This window comes from Nomia melanderi, chromosome 3 (genome assembly GCF_051020985.1).
Source record: "Nomia melanderi isolate GNS246 chromosome 3, iyNomMela1, whole genome shotgun sequence".
Lineage (NCBI taxonomy): Eukaryota > Metazoa > Arthropoda > Insecta > Hymenoptera > Halictidae > Nomia > Nomia melanderi.
In genome coordinates this window covers 802479-822273 of record NC_135001.1, presented here as the reverse complement: position 1 = coordinate 822273, position 19795 = coordinate 802479, and the positions used below count along the sequence as shown (strand labels likewise).

Genomic DNA, 19795 nt, shown 5'->3' with positions numbered 1-19795 from the left:
GCATCTTGTAGAGGTAAACAGAAACTCGTTATAGCTCGAAAACAAGGTCTAATAGAACATGTCTGCGTTTAAACCGCTGAGCGATTTTATATTTCTATTGAAACTTTTGTTTCTCGTTGTACGTATATAGAAAATATTAAACAAACGAAAATCTAGAAAATTTCAAAACAATTTAGAGAACCAACTAAGATGTGCAACGTAGAACATAAATATAGATTTCCAAAAATGAAATGAAAGATAAACAAATATCATGAATTAAGAATCGAGAGTTAATTACATTGAATCGTAGTATAACAATAAAATTTTATTCATTCTGTATTTGTCACCAAAGTGACCCGTGAAATCATTTAGATTGACTAGGCCTGGTTTAAAGGAACTGTTTTTACTGTTTCCTCGTGCAGCGTCCATTTTCAAACGGTCTATTGTCCGGTATGATCTATATCTGAAAAAGAACGTTCTAGATTTGCGATGCAAGCTATTAACACTTTGACTGCCATGTAAACACTCATCAAAACTTCCATATACTCGAAGAGCAGTTCTCTTCATTAACTAGAAACTGAAAAGTCAAGATTCTCCTTAACCCCTTTTCCTACAACAACGAATGAGACTGGTGGTGAAGATTTTCAACATGATTCAACAAATATATATTACTCAGTGTATTCGAATTCAAAGTAAACATTATTTCTCTGTAATCAATTATTATACCTAAAAGGAAATATAGGCATAACACATGCTTAGAATTTTTCTTTTTTTCCAATAAATTATTAATGACAAAGTAGCCATATCTTTATGTCTCATATATCCGACAAAATTCGGTTTGTTCGATGAGTCATCGAGAAAACGAGTGTCCAAATTTCTGTGAAAAACAGTGTCACCGGAATTCAGGTGACACGGCGGTCAAAGTGTTAAACCGAAGACAATCGAGTATAAATGAATTGGGTGTACCATACCACGCACAGGATATGTTTGGGTATGCTCTCCGCCATCCGAAGCTTCCTGCTCGCAATGGAATAGCGAACGCCGCTGGGCTGACCCCGTTGACGCTCGCCTGCCAGCTGGGCCGTGCGGAGGTCTTTCGGGAGATGCTGGAGCTGTCTGCACGGGAATTCTGGCGCTACAGTAATATCACCTGCTCCGCGTACCCCCTCAATGCACTCGACACGCTGTTACCCGACGGCAGAACAAGTACGTCGTAATGCTAATCGAATTACACGGTTTTGAGAATCGTCGGCTGCGATTCGTCGTTCAGGAGCACGCTGAAGTGGCCACTCACTTTGTGACGTGCCTTCGTAGAATTGTCAGAACTCGACGCCGAATCGTTCTTAAGTAGCTGCGAAGTGGCCCCGCTGGTGCTATATAGAAAATCGACCCCGTTTCCTCTAATCTACATCGATACCTTGATGTTTTTCATTTTAACATATTACTGGGAGTTGAATCATCGGATTTTAACAATTCACTGTTATGGAAAACACGAGCGTTTTATGTGTTACTCCTTTGTAGTAAAGATAAAAAGGAAGAATTGTTAATTATTTGCTATCATAATTCCTGTGTTATATTGCTATCTAGTTGTTTATGCTGCTAGAGATTATTATTTCACGTTAGTTGCAGTGGTAACACGCGTATAGACACTGTGGAACTGCGGAACTGTCCTCTTTTTTTTAATTCCTTCTTTATGCTTGTACAATATATAATCCTTAAGCCATCCCCCAGTTTATGAAAAGGATACGAACATTTTAAAACAAAGGCTACAAGTTTTCTGGAGCGGCACCACCATTTAATTTTAGCTCCGAATCGCCACTGGTTAGTTGTCCTGTGAATTATGATTGTTTTTCAAGTCATTTCGAAGCTGTTCCATGAGATCAGGGTGGCAGCGACGGTATTAACTGCCAACGTTTATTGACTGGAATTTTCTTGAACCAGTGCTTACCTACCCAGTGAATTAAATCAGTATGTACTGGTTAATTTTTGAAAAACTGAATGGTGCGGATGGTGATTTTCAGTGAAGTCAACTTATATCACTATATATAAAGAAAGTCAAATATATTGTTATGTGATATATTTTAAATAGATAATCAATTTCAATGAAATTTAATATTTTTTTAAATACTGTGCCAATTAGTAAAGTTACGTACATAAATGTCTTTATATAAAAACGAGATTTCTCGTTGCCAGTATGCAATACGTTAACAGTATGATTAATGTTTTTGTTCATATATTGGTAATCGTATTATGAGCTTTTCGTACAAAATATTTTGAAGTTATTCTCTTCTACAGTGAATCGAAGCAATGCGTTGCAGGTATTAGTAACGTATTTTTATTACGAAAATTTCAACACGTATAAATAAATTATTCCGTATAATATAAATTTTTCGCGATTATCAGTTTTGAATTCAGAAAAATAATTATCTTTACAAGTAAATAATTTTATTTGTTTTAAAAGTTAATTAATGATTCGTTAGTTTGTGTTTAATTAATGATTAGTTTATTTGTTCGATTTAATATAATATTAACACTGAAAATAATTATTTTTCAGTAATGCAGTTCTGTTTTTTAATAACATCTTTCATAAATAACGAACGTTAACTGTTTCGCACAGTGTATTCCTTTGTTCTCCAGTGCATAACGTAATTTTCTGAAATTACAGCGTGAAAATGCTTACGCGCCGAGTCCATCTCTACAACTATTCCTGACTGACATAAAGGGTCTATTCAAGCGAACACGTGCTGCAAACTTTATTAATAAGTTTCAACACATTCTACAGTGTTTCAAAACTATAAACTCCAATTTAATTAGACGACAAGGCTCATAACAAGGGAATAGAAGTTAAATTAAATCCTTAGTTTGGAAGCTGATTTTTCTTCAGCTCTCTATTCTTGACAAAATGATCTTGAAATTCTGAACAATCGTTTTCTATTTACTAACGCTGGAACTATCGTTCCAGTCAAAATGACTGGTTTTGTTCTGTTTGTTTCGTAATTATTGATACCGTGAAAGCATTGAATATTCAAAATCATTTCGAAAATAAATAGTTTATATTTATTGCACTTGAATACTATAAATAATATAAGAAGAAACTGAAAATAATCTGTTGTTACAATTTTTATATGGATTACACATCACTGTAATTACCACGTGAAAAAAAATAATTCTATATGTATACTCTCATTTTTCTAACTATTTTATAATAAGTGAAGTACAACAAACATTTATATTTTTACTATATTATATTTTATTTATATTACCACCAGCTTACTGAACTAAAAATTTCAGTAACATTATTCTTCAATGCCACTTTCAACACGCAAGTGTAAATAAATCATTTCCTTTAAATATTCCATATTAGTGAAACAATGTATTTCTATCTTGGTATAATTGGTAAATCCTCAAAGCTATTCTTCAGTCTTCCTAAGGTTCATGCTCGCACTACTACTGTTACGTTACACGCATCCAATAAGATTAAGCGGTGCGTGAAAAATATTCCAACTCCCCTATCTGCGGTTTTATAATCACACATTAACAATTTTCTTAACACGCCCGTAAAATGTCCTGAATCCATTATTCATTCCAATTTGCATTTCTACCTTATCATCGAAGACTATTTTTAAATACTTCTTAGACTCCTAATTGCTTTGACATTTCTCGAATATTTCTCCTACACTTTCCTCACGACAGGTATATATATAAAGTAGCCATTTATTATCAAACCACAATTCTCTTTTACCCAAAACGTTCACCCCAATCGAAACATGTCCTAAATGGCTAAGAACCAGTAGAAATACGTCACGCATCCAGACCATTTTAACAAGTTAAGCGTCACGAAAATCTTGACCGTTTTTCCGTAGAGTTATTTTTTTGTAGTAAAAGAAAGCAGGAGCAATTATTAATTACTTGGCGTAACAATCCTCGCATTACACTATTATCAACTTAGTTACATTATTAACCATTTTTATTCGACATCGGTTATCTTGTATGTTACGATTGTTTTCAAGTCATTCGGAAACGTCGGTCATCGGTGATTAACATGGGGTTTCACGTATTAAATACTTCTTATACTCCTAATTGCTTTAACATTTTTCAAATATTTTTCCTCCATTTTCCTGGCCACACGTCTATACACAAAGTAGCCATTTATTATCAATTCACGATTCCCTTTTACACAGAACGCTCGTCCCAATCGAATCATGTCCCAAATGGCTAGGAACCAGCAGGCACACGACGTCACGCATCCAGACCATCGGCGTGACGAAATTCGCCGTGCTATCGAACGGAAAAGTTCATATCCCGCCTAATTTCCATGAAATTCGTCTTCGATAGAGACGCACCGCGTCAGCCTACCGCCTCTCCGCGATCTGCATATAAAGAGCGTGGCAGTCGGACTTCTGCCAAATTGTATCGAAGTTTCATCCAGCCTCGAACTGGTGTAAAATGGGTCTGCCGCGGTTTCCAACCTAGGAGCCGTCAAAATTTTCAATAAAAAATTAACGTTCATACCATTACATCTACAAATAAACTTCATATCGTAACGTAACAATACAAATTCACTGAAGCAATGTTTATTTTGTAATAATGTTATTATTATTTAAAACGTGTCTATAATACTATATCTATTAACACGTCCGCTGCCAACGTTTATTTCGCTGACAGTCTCCTCGATTATAATATTTTCTTCAATCCAATAAATCTGAACAAAATATCAGAAAAATAAAACTGAACCGAGTCATCGAGTTCCGAAATATAATATCGTAGTTTGTAATTTCTAATAACAATATCTATAGAATTAATTCCATTTTCAATATGTAATATATATTATGTAAAATTACGTTTGGTAGTGAACGTGTTAACCCTTTGCACTCGACAATATTCTTCAAACATTCATTATTTTCCGACGAAATATTACCACTATCTGCAACTTACATAAAGAAAATCTTACACAAACTATATCGCAGAATTGTTTTATTTCTAGTTTTATGTATCGATACCTTATTCAACATTTTATATTGAATTTTTATTCTATAATTTCTCTGCGTTCAATCAAACGACTCTCAGTCGCATCTCGAGTGCAAAGGATTAAAAGCTAAGGAAGCACAGGAAGAAGAATTTTTCTAGAGAGTTATACTACGATACATACAGGTTGGAAACCGCTGCTCCACCGTATACACCTGTATACCTATATACATCTCGACACTCGCACACACAGTGAATACGTATAGGACACTATCGACGAGTTTTCTAGACGTTTCGGTGATTCATAGAATGCTGGATGCCCGGAAGATTGCGCAGGAGGTGGGAATAGTGCCGGGCCCATGGGGTGGAGGGGGGGCTAAGAACGAAGACAAGGGAAAGCGGGTCGTTGCAGGATGCAATTACGGCCATTTAACGAAGTTTCGAGATTAGCCGCCGACGCGGAGTTGGGTGCTCGCGTTTCATTTAGTTTCGGAATCCATTATCCCTTCACCGTCCTCCCCTCGGCGTCCTTCTCCGCCTGTCCTGTCGCTTTCCCCCTCCAGCGTGGCATTCTACGCGGCTACCAAGCTACCTGGCATCTTTGCCGCGGCGTGAATGTCATCCGATGGCTTCAGCGATGGTCCAGGACGGCTCAGGAGATGAGACGAACCAAGTGACGCGGGCAAGGCAAGCCTGAGCGGAGTAACTCCGCTACCAGTATATCAGACGAGCTGAACTTTCGGCTTACTCCTTCCTACGGGTACGCTTAATTACTCTAAGCCAAGGCCAGCCATTCGGGGTCCATCAGTTAGTTGGCCAACCTGTTCGCCACCCGGGCAAACCAGTCGGACATTCGAGTCTGGACCTCTCTTTGCTTCTCTTCGTTTTATCTTGGCTGCGTTATTTTTTTCTTTCGTGAGACGAGAAAGGTTGGAACGGGAGACTCGCGGGGAAATGAGTTTAACACTATGACTGTCACGAAAAACTTCAGCGTTTTATGTATCACTTATTCCTTTGTAGTAAAAATAAGAAGAAACAATTATCAACTATTCGGTACACAATTATTAGATTACACTATGATCAACTTATTCACGTTATTAAACATTTTCATTCAACGCCAGTTACCTTACTAATTATTATTGTTTTCAAGTAATTTGGAAGCTCCGGTCATCGGTGACCACCGCGGCAGTCAACGTATTAACCTCTTTAAGGATGGCGCGTGTGTAATTTTTATCGATACTAGTCTCATTTTTCTAACAATTTTATAATAAGTGAATTATAAGAAAAATTTATGTTCTCATTAAAATTTTTAATTGTAGTATATTGCCACTGGTTTGCTGAAGTAAACACTTCAGTAGCATTATTTTTCAATACCACTTTCAATACGAACAATAATGGTTACCGAACCGATATAGAACCGATAGAATGTCAACTCTATTCCGGTTCTTCGTGATTAGTTCAGTCGGGATCGTTGTGTAGCAGCTTCGGTTATTTTTAAAGCTTTTCAATCGTCGACTACCACCGAAATGACCGCTATTCTTAAATCAAATCGTACCAATCTGATTTCTAAATAAAACGGCGGGAAATCCGTTAGAAGGGTCGCACTAAGAAAATACAACACTTTTTAAAAGTCGAGTTCTTTGACTTAATCAAAGATATGCAAGCCCTTAAATTTCGATTAGTCGATTTCTAAATAAAATGTTAAATACGTTAAAAGGGTCGCACTAAGAAAATACAACACTTTTTAAAAGTCGAGTTCTTTGACCTAATCAAAGATATGCAAGCCCTTAAATTACCTCAAAATATCTCAATTCAAATATGAAACGATGTATACACCTATTTCATTGAGTGGTAACACTAACAGTTTCGTATTATATATTCTTTCCACGTTAACAATAAGAAATCTAACGATGAGATAAACAAACGAATACCAAGAAAACATAGAAATGAATATTTAAATGACTCCAAGTTAATTGTATTAAGCGAAACTCTGATTTAAACGTTGGAAAATGTCTGTAAACGTTCAGGTCAACGTGATATAGGAGCCCTTCTTAAAGTCTTCCGACATTCTTGGTATACTTTTGCCACTTTTCCTCCGTTTCATCCTTACCTCTGGTATCCTTCCTCAGTCAAAATTATTCAGAGACTTTTTCCTCCGGGCTGCTTTACTTTTTTCTGTTTCCTTTCAAAGAAACACTGCGCTAAGGAGTCTCTCTACTCTTTCCCTTCAAAAAAATCGAAATTTCTTCCTATGTTCTCGTACACTTGTATACTTCAAGTACAGAGTACATAAATGTCCTTACCAAATTAGAAGTTTTAAAGGAGAACGTCTTTTTTACTGTTTAACCGTTTGAGTCCCGAGCAGCGCGATGGCGGTTCTCCGTTGCACTACCTAAAAGTGTCAGTTTATCGGTTCGTAGAATTAGATGAAGCTTGTTTGTTTCTTTTCCTTCTAATTATTCATTCTTATTTTCTTTATTTTATTATTTCTTATATATTACTTATTTCTTAGAACTGGAAAATGAAACGATTAAAATAGTCCAGAGTCTTCTATAGTTCACAAATCTGGAACACATTTTATTTACATCGAATTCGCAGACACGTTCATTCAACACTAAATTAGAACAGAATCGATACTGAACAAAATAATTCATCAACCTACCCGTTTATTCATACCGCTCCAAACCCGTTTAACACTAGAACTACCCAAAATGATCTATCTAAATGACTTTTCTTTCGCAATTATGGAAAAGGCACAGACGATATTTTGAGAGATCATTCAATAAATCGATTCTGACGAATACAAACAACTTGGAAACTCAATAAACGTATCTTTACTAATTTCATAAGGAAACGAAATAATCAATTTCACTGCTCGTTAGTTTCAGTGTCAACCCTTCGCTTGTTTCATTCACAGGTATGCCTCTTTGTCAAGATATTTATCAAATCGTTTATACTATTCTATTGTTTTCAATATCATTAGTAAGAACTATTAATTTAAATGCATTTCAAAGAAAATATCGCAATAATACAGAGTTACCAAGGAAAAAATACAAGAAATTCGGAATGCAAAGGGTTAAACCGTTGGAACCTCGGATATGTTCATTACCCGCCTCCAAGAAGAAACTCGGAAACTGCCGATTTCCCACAGTCAAAGCAAAGAGAATCCTTTGAACAGTCCCGATCGAGATTCCCGGAATCCGTCGAGTCGACGATAATAAAAGATAAGAGCCGTTCGGGAGAATAATATCGCAGGGTGCGGTATCGTCGGTCACGGGGTGAGGAGAGAGAGAAGGAAAAAAATCGAAACGGGCGCTCACCGTCGCGACAGAATTGGTCAATGAAATTTCTAACGCCCCTTTGTGCCGAGATCCAATGAAAGTCGATCGAGTGTGTGCGTTTATGAGGACAGAGGTTCCTGATATAATCTGCCGCTCTATTACATCGGCCGTCGATCGACTTTTGATATTCCCTGATCGAATTAGCCCGGGGAAAGATAGCTTAAATCGATTACGGGGAATATGGATGGCATTCGCTGCTAAAACGTTAATAATTATCTGAGCACAGCACTTAGGGTTGATTATCAGCGGTAAACGGGCTGGCGGCCAGCGGCCGAAGGCGGATCGTTATTCAATTTCAGTCGGAACGTCCGTTTTTGCGGACTCGCGTTCGCGTCAATCCGGCATTACCGAGAGAAGGGCGCAGAATTGTCAGGGAAAACTTCTCGCTGCTCTGGCCGGGAGTTAGATATAATTACGAGTTGCGGTAACGGCCGCGTATTAGTAAGTCCGCAGCGCGTGGAAAGCTCGGTTTTCCCGCTGACCGGCCAAGAAGTGCGCCGGGTTCAATCGAAGATCGGTCGGAGATCAGTTTTTCCTACGATGGAATGGGAACTTGAGCCGCGAACGTGAATTTCCCTGCAGTTATTTACCCGGGAGTCGAATCGAAAAGAAATTTGCGCGGTTTATTAACCCTTGAACGACCTATCGCTTAGCAGCGGAGCGGAACCCAGATACCGGGTCATTTATGGTGCATTGTAATATGTATTACTTCGAAACTACGGTAATTAGCCGTGTTCAGAAGAACACGCTTCGGTGGTTTTGATAACGGTTGAATAGGGATTGCTGGTTTTGGAAGAACTCTGACGTCGGGAGTACTATTGGTATCTAAGAAAATGCTGTATATTTGTGAGAGTGAATTAAGGGATGAAGAAAGTTTCTCAGTAGAAATATTTGAAGATTTTGTAATGAGATAAAGACGATATTTTGTGAAACTATCTCGACGAGAAATCAGACGTACGTTGAGGAACTATTTTATTTGAATATCTCTCATTTTATATACTATATAAAATCAAGTGGCGAGTGAGTGCAAAGGGTTAATACAAGCGATCTCCAAACTTCAATTATAAACACGAAATGCAAGGATTACTCGAAGATGGCAAGGATTACAGTTTTACACAATGGGGTGTATAAAAAAGTACAATGACAACATTAAATTAGCTAGATGGTTATTTATTTCTCTGTTCCTATACTTGTGAATTACGGAATTTATCTCTTTTTACTCTTCTTAGACAAAGTTCATCTACTGCAACGTTCTTAAATCCTTATTTCATGCTCGTCGATTGAGAAACAAGAAAAGAAAAAAGAAAAAACACAAAAGGATGTCATCTTCTCTACCCTAGAGAGACTGAAACAGTAGAAAGATGCCATGAAAAGTAATAATAATAATAGTAATAATAGTTATAAATATTCGAGCTGCTTAGTAGAGTAGAATGCAACACTTTCTTTTCTTCTCTATATTCGGCCTCGATTCCTGTCTATACTCGGAACATTGAAATGTCCGAGAAATATGAAAAAAAAAACCATCGGCGAAACCTGTAACGGTGTCATCCGTATTGATTGTCGAAGTTTGTTCGGCCGACTTCGCCGTGAAATATTAAGGATTCGTTTCGGGGCTTTCGGAAAGTTGCGCCGATCAATTCGATTTTCCAGTCGCAGACGCTCGGGATGGCACCGCGACAAATACCAAGGCGACGGGTCCTGGTCGATCATGTGCTCAGACTCTTTAATCACCCGGCGAGCCAAGCAAAGCTGCTTTCATGGTGACTTAAAGCGTCACGGAAGTTAGCGGTTCCGTTAGATATTTTCAAGGAAACATTTTAACGGACCGCGCGTCTCTGTTGTCAATCTCCATTCTTCTCTCTCCGGTCTGCGGCGGCATTGATGGAAACTTCCCCGACAGCTTTTGCCCGGAAAATTGAATTTCAGATATGCAAGCAAAATTGCAACGAATAATGCACAATTCCCGTCGAACCGTCCAAAAACTTCCATTCGATTCTGTCTTTCCGAACGACCCGGTGTTCGAGCCTCCTTCTCATCATGCCCTTCGATCCCTTGTAACCGTCTAACGACGCGACTGATGATTATTTGCCCTTTGCACTCGGAAGTTTGTCATTAGGAATATTTTTATATTTTCTGATGAGACGAACACGACGTCTTTTGGATCTAAGTCAAAGAGATCTCGAGAAAAGCTATTTTATTTTGATCATACTGACGCATTCTGCAAAATGGAATGTTATATATAATATTTTATAGGTTTCTTATATCGAATTAAGTGGTGAGTCACCTCTCGACTGCAAAGGGTTAATATAAAACTTTTCGAAATTTTAATAATCGTTTTCTCAGTTTCATCATTTGCCCTCGATTGAATTTTGGACATGTCCTATAGTTAACTTTATATTCATCATTGCAAAAGTCGGAAAGTGAATTCTGAATACATGACTAAACTTGTAAAGTAATTCTAAGTTAACATATTGCATACTGGTAACGAGAAATCTCGTATTTATATAAAGACACTTAGCTATGCATCTTTACTAATTACCACAATATAACGTAACAATATATCTAATTTTCTATGTACAGTGAGATAAATTGATCCGTATCATTAATCGGTACCCAACACAATTCCATCGATCATTCCTACATCTCCAAGTTGGAACACGTTAGCCGATCAACGTTTCGCCGAAAATCGCGCGCGTGCGGGTGGCACGTATGATTTTCATCCCTTTCGCCCGCGTGAATTGTGCTCCATCGCGGGCCGTGGAGCAACGGCCGAACTTCATCCCGTTTTACATTAGTCATACTTTCTAAAACCCTTTAGTACCCGCGTTTATGGGTCCAGCAAAATTCAAACACCGCATCGAACTAACATTAGCTGACTTCGGCTCGCTCGCCGGCAAGTTTGGCAACCGGATTAACGATTCCCCGGAATTCTTCGTGCGCGGAAGTTACCGGAAAGTTTTATCTTCACATGCAAGAAAGTTTAGCGTCGCACGTGGCGCGGTTACAGAAAAACCTTCGAGAACGGATCTACCGCATTTAATATATATCTATATACATATATATCTATATATACCTATATATACAGGGTGTCCCGCGATTACATGTAAAAATGAGTCGAAAAATAGAATAAAATTTATCCCTGCGAGTCTTCGTTTTCAAGAAAATCGAGATCGAAAATTTACTCGGTATCTGTACACTCGGTACATGGCGACTTTGTGCATCTCACTATACACTCTTGTTTTGATTCTTATTTGTATTTAAAGACATAGCAATGATAAAGTGCGAATACCGCTCTTAATACAAACGCGAAGCGGCACTAAAACTGCCCTCTCACGCTCCCAGTGCGAGAATCATATCCGTGTACTCACTATTCGAATAAGCTGCCATATTGAGAAACTGGTAGATGCTGAATAATTATACCGCTAATAGAACAGCACGAACGATAAACTATCAACCGAGGTCATTACTATGTCTTTGAATACAAATAAGAATCAAAACAAGAGTGTATAGTCAGATGCACAAAGTCGACATGTACCGAGTGTACACGTATCAAGTAAATTTTTGATCTCGATTTTCTCGAAAACGAAGGCTCGCAGGAACAAATTTTATTCCTTCTTTTCGGTTCATTTTTACATGTAGAATGACCTCCTACTTGATTGACCATGAGTCGCGGAACACCCCGTATATATACCTATATATATATATATATAGCACGTCGGCCACGCTAATGCAAAACCCATAATTATCGCAGCGTTAGAACCCCCAAAGTGATGTTCCATTAACCGTAAATGGTCCTCTACGAATTTCTATTTCAGACTGGAACTCCGCGCTATTTATCATTCTCAACGGTACGAAGGAGGAGCACTTGAACATGCTGGACGGTGGTATTATTCAGCGATTACTCGAGGAAAAATGGAAGACCTTCGCGCGGGTAAGTGCGTCCACGTGACAATATTCTCGCTCGTTTCTTCCATGGCATTTTTCACGGGTTTACCTCGCACCCGCTATTTTTCTGCCGCCCCTGGACCTACGGGAGCCTATCATTTTCAAATCCACCACAAAATTATTGGTGTCATAGGTGAGATTCTCTGTTCGAAATGCGTTTTGTTTTTATGGTGTACGGTGCGACCGGTTCTGGACGCCGTGAAATTTGACTCTTCGCGTAAGGGAAATTAGAGGTTACCTATGTGTTGATAAGTAGATCTTGGTATACAGTGATTTTTAGTTTGAAGTTAGACATTTTGTGCGAGTGAATTGTGTTTCATTTTTTATGTAACGTTGGAATCGAAATGCGAAATATATATTGTAGTTTAAACTTTGAGGAGGAAGATTATTTGGAATATGGTGAACTTTCAGCAGATGGAGCTGAATTATATATCAATTGCTTAACTTCTTGCAGTTGAGAAGTGACCCATAGTCACCACTTGATTCGAAAATGTTAAAGTTTGATATTTAACATTAATCTTTCTGTAATGCATCAATATGGGGAATATTGAAATGAAAGCTTTGTTCTTTGGTTCATGTGTTCTTTAAGTAAGTTTCTAAACTATCGCCCCGATCCCATTAGAAAATGTGGAATATTTCCAGCGAGAAACTCTCGAGTGCAAAGAGTTCAGTAATAGAAAAGAAGGAAGCTGATCTCTTGCTGTTTGAGTAATTAAATCATTTGTTTGCAACTTAGTCTTCCAAATACGAACATTCGACATTCGTTCGCAAAGGGTTAAAGATGCACTAAATATAATCTTTCTATGAACAGAATGATTGGTTCTATCGATCAATAACGAAAATATTTTGATATCACATTTAATATCTATTTTCCGACGAGTTCAACATTTATGCTTTAAATTTAAACTATTCAAGATATGAACCCTTACTCGGTAGATGTGTTTCATCATTTAATTTGACCCAGCAAATTACAATATTCAAAATTTAATACTCAACTTTATATAATCCATCAACACATGGAACATCGAAATAAAATACTCCTGTTCCTCATTTTACAAGATATTTAGGTTAATATTTACTGAACAGTATAATTCCCATCGTTAGTAATGACCTACTTCCAGCATGACAATCCCTGGATTCCGTTTCTGTAGAACGTCTCATCTTCGGAAACTCGGGACGACATTATCGGACGGAACTTCCCTAATGCATTGTTCTTCAGAAACCAGAATCGATTGAATCCCACGAAATTAATAATAACAAAAACGACGAAAGCAAGCACGACCAAATGTTATCGACTGATGCGTTAGAACATTGAAATTGATCTACTTAATAGTTCGATCGCCTGCGGTTGACGCTGAACCGTGATTTATACGCGCGATATTAATTGGCAGGTGTCAGCGGTCCTCGTTCGAGTATGCATCGTGCTGAATAAGAAGAGCAGACGAAAAATTTTCGTAGTGGGCGTTCATCAGTCCCGCACGCATTTCGAATTATTCCGGTGATTATTGCGTGACGTCGAGTAGACGTCGAGTGACTGCGAGCGATTGTCGTCGCGCGCTGCACTCAACCGTACCAATGGCGACGCCAGAGATTCCCGATGACGTCGAATAAACGCGTGATTTATTTCGGCTTCGTTCCGCCGCCGCGCGAGCTACGGTATCGGTAATCTATAAATCGAAGAACGTTAATGCAGATACTGATTTTCGAGAATTCATTCACGGCAAAGTTCAGGTCTAATCGAAATTTCCATTAATCGAGGAACCTGCTAATGTCCGAGATGGAACGATGTATTTTCTTAACACTAGAACTATAGAGAATTTAATGCAATTAACCGTTTGCGGACGAAGATTCTTTGAAATATGCGAAACTTCTAACAGGTGAAGTTAAATTATATATCAGTTGCTTAACTCGTTTGCCTCGTGAGCGCATATATGCGCGCCACCGTTGTGTAATTTGTATATCGCAAAAAAAAAGGAACGATGCGTTTTATGAGTGCAATGATTACCATGTGTCTATACAGGTTTTTACTTTCTTATACGTTTTGAACCATTTTTATCTTGATGCAATTGAAACGTTTGTGGCCGTGAGAACAAATTTTCCACTTTGTCGTACGATGCAAATGGGTTAACACTATTTCTACCGAAGGTGTCAATTTCGAAAATTTAACTCAAAATGACTTTCTCAGCTGAATTTTGGACATTTCCTATAGTTAACCTCTTAGGCACGGCAGAATTTTGCGCAGGGCTGTTTCTCTGTACGGCAGAGTTCAACACGAATTACGTGTAAACGATACAGCACTACAATGTGTGACAGACAATGCTGTTCTCTACGCGAGTACATTGGAACGAAGTTTTTAATGATTAAATTATAATTTTTCTTAAAGATATGATACACATAATTTAACTTTAACAATTTACTTTAATAATTAATAATACAATTGGGTATGATATATTTTAAAGCGCGGTAGGACACATAAACCTACGTCACAATCTTCACACTCATAGCGCGATCTTCGTCTTATATCGTTCTTTGAACATACGATACAATTTCGTAACGCTGTTTTAGATGTTTTGGACTTACAATACGATGGAAGATGTTTTGCGGATAGTCTAAATGGGTAATCGCGAAAGCCACTATAGTGGCGCGTCGTGCCTAAGAGGTTAATTTTATAATTGCTAGTGAAGAAGTCGGAAAGTCAATTGAGAATATACGACTAAACTCGGAAAATAATTTTAAGTTCAAAATTCGAGAGGTGTTCTTTGACAGTTTCGGTAGAAATAGTGTTAATTAATAGAGAAAAGAAACTATGTGCTGATTTCTTACTGTTTGAATGATTAATCCACGTGTTTGAGATTTAGTCTTCTAAATATAAAAGTTTCGCACTGAAATGTAGATATTCGTTTATAAAAGAGTAATATGTAATTCCTATGAAAATTGTAACAATAGATTATTCTCTGCCTCTTTGTAGCAGTTACAACTGGTCGATTATTTAATGAATCGTATCAAGAGAGACAGATATTTTGAAACGGATAAATCACATTTTAACTGATTCAGAGGGATACAGAAACGGTGCGAAACAAAACAAAACTGTTATCGATTGATAGAACAAACAACGAATATTCCGAAGTTCACGCATTTTTTAATGTTTCCGACAGTCTGCAATAAACATTTCATTTTTATATATTCAATCGTACTAGGTATTGTCTATACAAGCTTCTAAACAGTACTATTGGTAATACGCATCGCAAATATTACAGATTTCACAGAAACTAGAATAATGGAAGCATTCATTCGATTGAAAAGACTCTCTACAACGAGAATCGAGTAAGAATTGATAGTCATTAATCACGAATGTCTGTTTGCTATTTGAAAAATTTGCACACGCCATAACTGTGTAAAGACCTCTCAGTCTAACGATCGCTGGTAGAACACACTTGATCTGAATGGAACTATGGCGGCGCATCGAATAATCTTTTATGCAAATCAACGACAGGATGTTGCAGCGCGATTCGGGTAAATTGTGATGGATCTACCCCCGGTTCACTTTGTGTACAAAGTTTGTTTCGCAAATGAAAAAATCTCTTTCCGGCAAGGTAACTGAGAGAGATTGTTGTTGCAGGCTTTATTAGTTCCTACAGGAGAGCTGTCACATGCATAACACGTGGGCTTTGTTCACCTGGTTCTACTGCAGAAAGTTCTTGCAGACAGCACTCTTAATCCTTCCGAAACTGAATATACTTGCGACCAGCCTGCAGTTTTTATGCATTCCATCTGCGTGTAAACGAGACAGATTACAAATTTAAACTTCGCACAGTAATGATCGATGAAGCTTTCATTCCATTTACGTATGTTGGTGTTTACGCTTACGTGTGCGTTGGCAATTACAAAAGTGGTCCACGTTGGAAATTGAAAAGAGAAAAATTGGATTGGTATGATCACCGATGACCGGAGCAAAGAAATTACTAGAGAACAATTATAAGAAGAAAATTGATATTGAATTAAAATGAACTGATGCTAGTACCATTTGGTTTTGTCGCGAGGGAATATCAGTAAATATGAAAATATTCGATTACTCCCATCATATGTCATTTCGGTGAGACAAGAAAAATATATGAATGTGATGGATTGGCTGCTGCACCTTTCATTGATTTGTCAGAAATGTTTTAAAGCTCTGAAAAGTAATAAATGAAAAATCGAAGGAGAAATAGAAAAAGCGAAAGGTAATTCGTCACAGTTTTAATTATTACTTTTCAGAGCGTTAATAATGTAATAATAATAATAATAAAATGATGAAAGTTTCAACAATTTGACAATAAAAATAAGATAAACAGATAATATTATTTGTTTATCTTGTTATTAAACCTATTTTGCGATATAAGAATCAAGTAGAGATTAATAGCCCTTGATCTCCATGAATGTTGTTTTCTATTAGAAAAATTTGCAACACGGTCCACTGAGAATCATGTGTATGTAGTGCACTGAAATAGAGTGGAACATTATAACAGTGTAGTATCGATGACATATTCCACTGGTAGTACTATAATCACGGCCACGTTGAAACCGCATATAAGCGTCAAATGACCAATTACGGGATGATATTGTACACTGAGATTAGCTCGGTTTTAGTATAATTAATCACGATGCCCATTTGATGGTACCACATCATTAAAACGACTTACTCTCTCTCTCTCTATATATATATATATAATTTAGAACAGAAAATAAAAGGAGAATTAGGAGATTAAAAAAGGGTATCAAATTATTGAATTAAACTTTATTAAACTGTACCTACATCATGTACTTCGTGTTACGATTATCTGCCACTTGTCAGAGTATTCATTTACTTGTATCACTTATTTTTGTATCACGATACAATTCCACAGTTGAAAAATAGCGAGAGAAGTTTCTGGTTGATCGAACAAGTATAACTCACAAGGAAAGTGCATGCTGCATTTTAGATTGAGTGAACAGTCTCGTCGTTTTTCGGGTGAATGATTGATAATATCTTTTCAATAACTGCAAAAAGAAGAAATCAGGAATGTGTGATTTTGACCTGTTGGGTAGTTCATAATAACTACCCAAATTCTATCTCTCTTAACCAAGCTCATAATACAGAGACGTGCAGAGTTGTGAGCTTCTTATTTCAATTCTCGAAAATTGTTAAGGCAAAACCAGTATCACACGAAATTGTTGTGTTCCAAATTATACGGAGATCATTATAAGTATAATTTCACAATGTCATTTTGATCGACGTATTCCTACACTGAAACGGTAAGAGATTAAATAGTATGAATTTATTCTACCATAAATCGTTTGAGCTTCCTTTATTCATTATTCTATCCCATAATAATAGAATCTATTTGAAAAATATCTTGACGAAGGGGCACGTCTGTGAATAAAACTGATGTCGAGTCATGCTCGACATAGGTAAAGGATTAAAGAGCATGCCAAGTATGAAGAGCGCTACAGTCGTGTGAAAACGATGGTTTTCTAATTAAGGTTACTTCGATTGAAATTCTCGAGAGACTTTCACTGACTGGCGGGGTCGTAACCAAAATTCATGAGAGATTTTCGCTCGCGAGTACGGTCGTCGAATTTGCCGAAGAATTACGGTCGTACCAGGTATCAAGCCACAGGCTATGGGTCGGTGGGAATAGTTGTGTAAGCGTGCGGTACAATAGCAGCCGTTTTGACGTGGAGGAATAACACTTCATCTACATCGCTCGGAACGGTTCGGAGCGGGAGGGGAACTGACATAGGCCATGTTTCTTCTATTTGAGTTGTCCCTACATCCTGTCGTTGCCCTAAAACACTGCACACGAACGCGTATCAACTGATATTTACAATATACGTGGAACGAAAGCGTTTGAAATGGTAAGGAATAAATGATCATTAACACGTTGACTGCCACGAAAAACATGAGCGTTTTACGTCCCACTCACACCTTTGTAACAAAGATAAATAGGAAGAATTATTAATTATTTGCTACCTCAATTCTTACGTTACAATATTATTTAGTTATAGCGAAAGCGTTTGAAATCGTAAGGAATAAATTATCTGAATTTTAGTCTTCTCGCAATTAATACCTACAATGTAAGAAATGACCGTACTGTAATCAATTACATATTTTGCTTCTAATTTCGGTCCTGACTTCACGGGAAATGAAGTTGGTCGAAATAAAGTGTAGTTTTTAGTTTCGCTAATGCAATTATATTACTTTTCTGTGTTTGCCGAGCTCACTGCAAGAAAATATCTCTTAACTTACAGAGGTCGTTGAAAAACATAATGCACCCATGATTTTGCAAACTCTTCAACAAATAGAAAATATACGTGTAGTGTAGAGAAAGCTAATAACAAAAACACGCTTCAAGAAAACCAGGAAAGAACTTTTTCTATTGGAGTTCTTAATTAATAGTAGCATTTCAATAAAATAAAAATTCCTTTGGATGCCACGTAAAACTTCGATTTTATGTTTTGAACGTTTATGTGTGAAGCGGAAAACTACGACCGAGTTTATACTTCGCAAAATTATTAGGCTAAGGTTACTGTTAGTAGTTTTATTCGCTTCTACACGCAAATATCCATGATTCTCAAGCGAACAAACACTCATTTAATCCTTTACACTCGGGAATCTTTCATTAGAAATATTCAACATTTTCCAAAGAGTCACAGACGACATTCTTTGTTAAGAAACAAAGTTGTTATTTCAATATTCCACGCATTCGTGCATTGTACGAACCGTAACGCGTTGAACTTCGCACGATTTCATTTAACAGAACACACAAAATGGAAAAAAAACATAACATTAAATCATTTGATTGAATTGCATTATTAATATCGCACGTTCATCTAGCTGATCTTAGCTAGCATTATTTATAATACACAAATCTTTTCAAATAATCATTTAAGTGAGTGCACTACTGTAATTCGATTTAAATTAGTCATCGGTGACCTCCATGGCATTCGACGTATTAATATTGTTTATAAGACTCTATAATTTCGGTATATCAAATGAAATAATAAGTGAGAGTTATCTCTCGAGTGCAAAGAACAAAAAAAAAGAATATCAAAAGGTGAAGGTCTAAACAACATTATTTCCTTTCCAATAAAAGTTGCAGTTCTTGAAGCGACTGATCATCCTAGTGTTCCACCTAGCCTCATTGTCTCTGGCCGTGTACATGAGGCCCAGCAATATGGCCGCCATTGTCCTGAAATGGCCGGAAGAAATAACGGAAGCTGTTCGTACAATATCGGAGTGCATCACCATCGTAGGCGTGTTGAGCTACATTCTGGTGCAACTAGGCGGCGAGATCATCAACATCGGTCTGCTGTCGTTCATGAAACAGTTGGTATGTACTGATCCTGTTCCTACTCCGCGGACCTATCCGTGAAAGTTGCGATCACGAAATGATACCCCGCTCGTTCCGTGGCCTCTCGACATTCGATCTCCGATTACCGCCGAGAGGAATAATTTCGAATCGAAGACAAGTTAAGCAAACCATCGACTCGTGAACTAGAGCAAGGGATTACCAGTAGGAACAGAAAGAAACCTGAATGGCTCACTT

The 19795-nt window shown here is 37.4% G+C and overlaps 1 protein-coding gene across 11 annotated transcripts in view; it reads left to right on the top strand.

Annotated features, from left to right (window-relative positions):
- Positions 1 to 19795, top strand: part of iav (transient receptor potential cation channel subfamily V iav) — an 86276-nt gene that overhangs the window by 12897 nt on the left and 53584 nt on the right. For all 11 annotated transcript variants that reach the window (XM_076366123.1, XM_031987715.2, XM_031987714.2 and 8 more), the window contains 3 exons: positions 960 to 1185; positions 12101 to 12216; positions 19343 to 19579. In XM_076366123.1, the coding sequence (XP_076222238.1) occupies positions 960 to 1185; positions 12101 to 12216; positions 19343 to 19579 (579 nt within the window). The remainder of the gene's footprint in view (positions 1 to 959; positions 1186 to 12100; positions 12217 to 19342; positions 19580 to 19795) is intronic.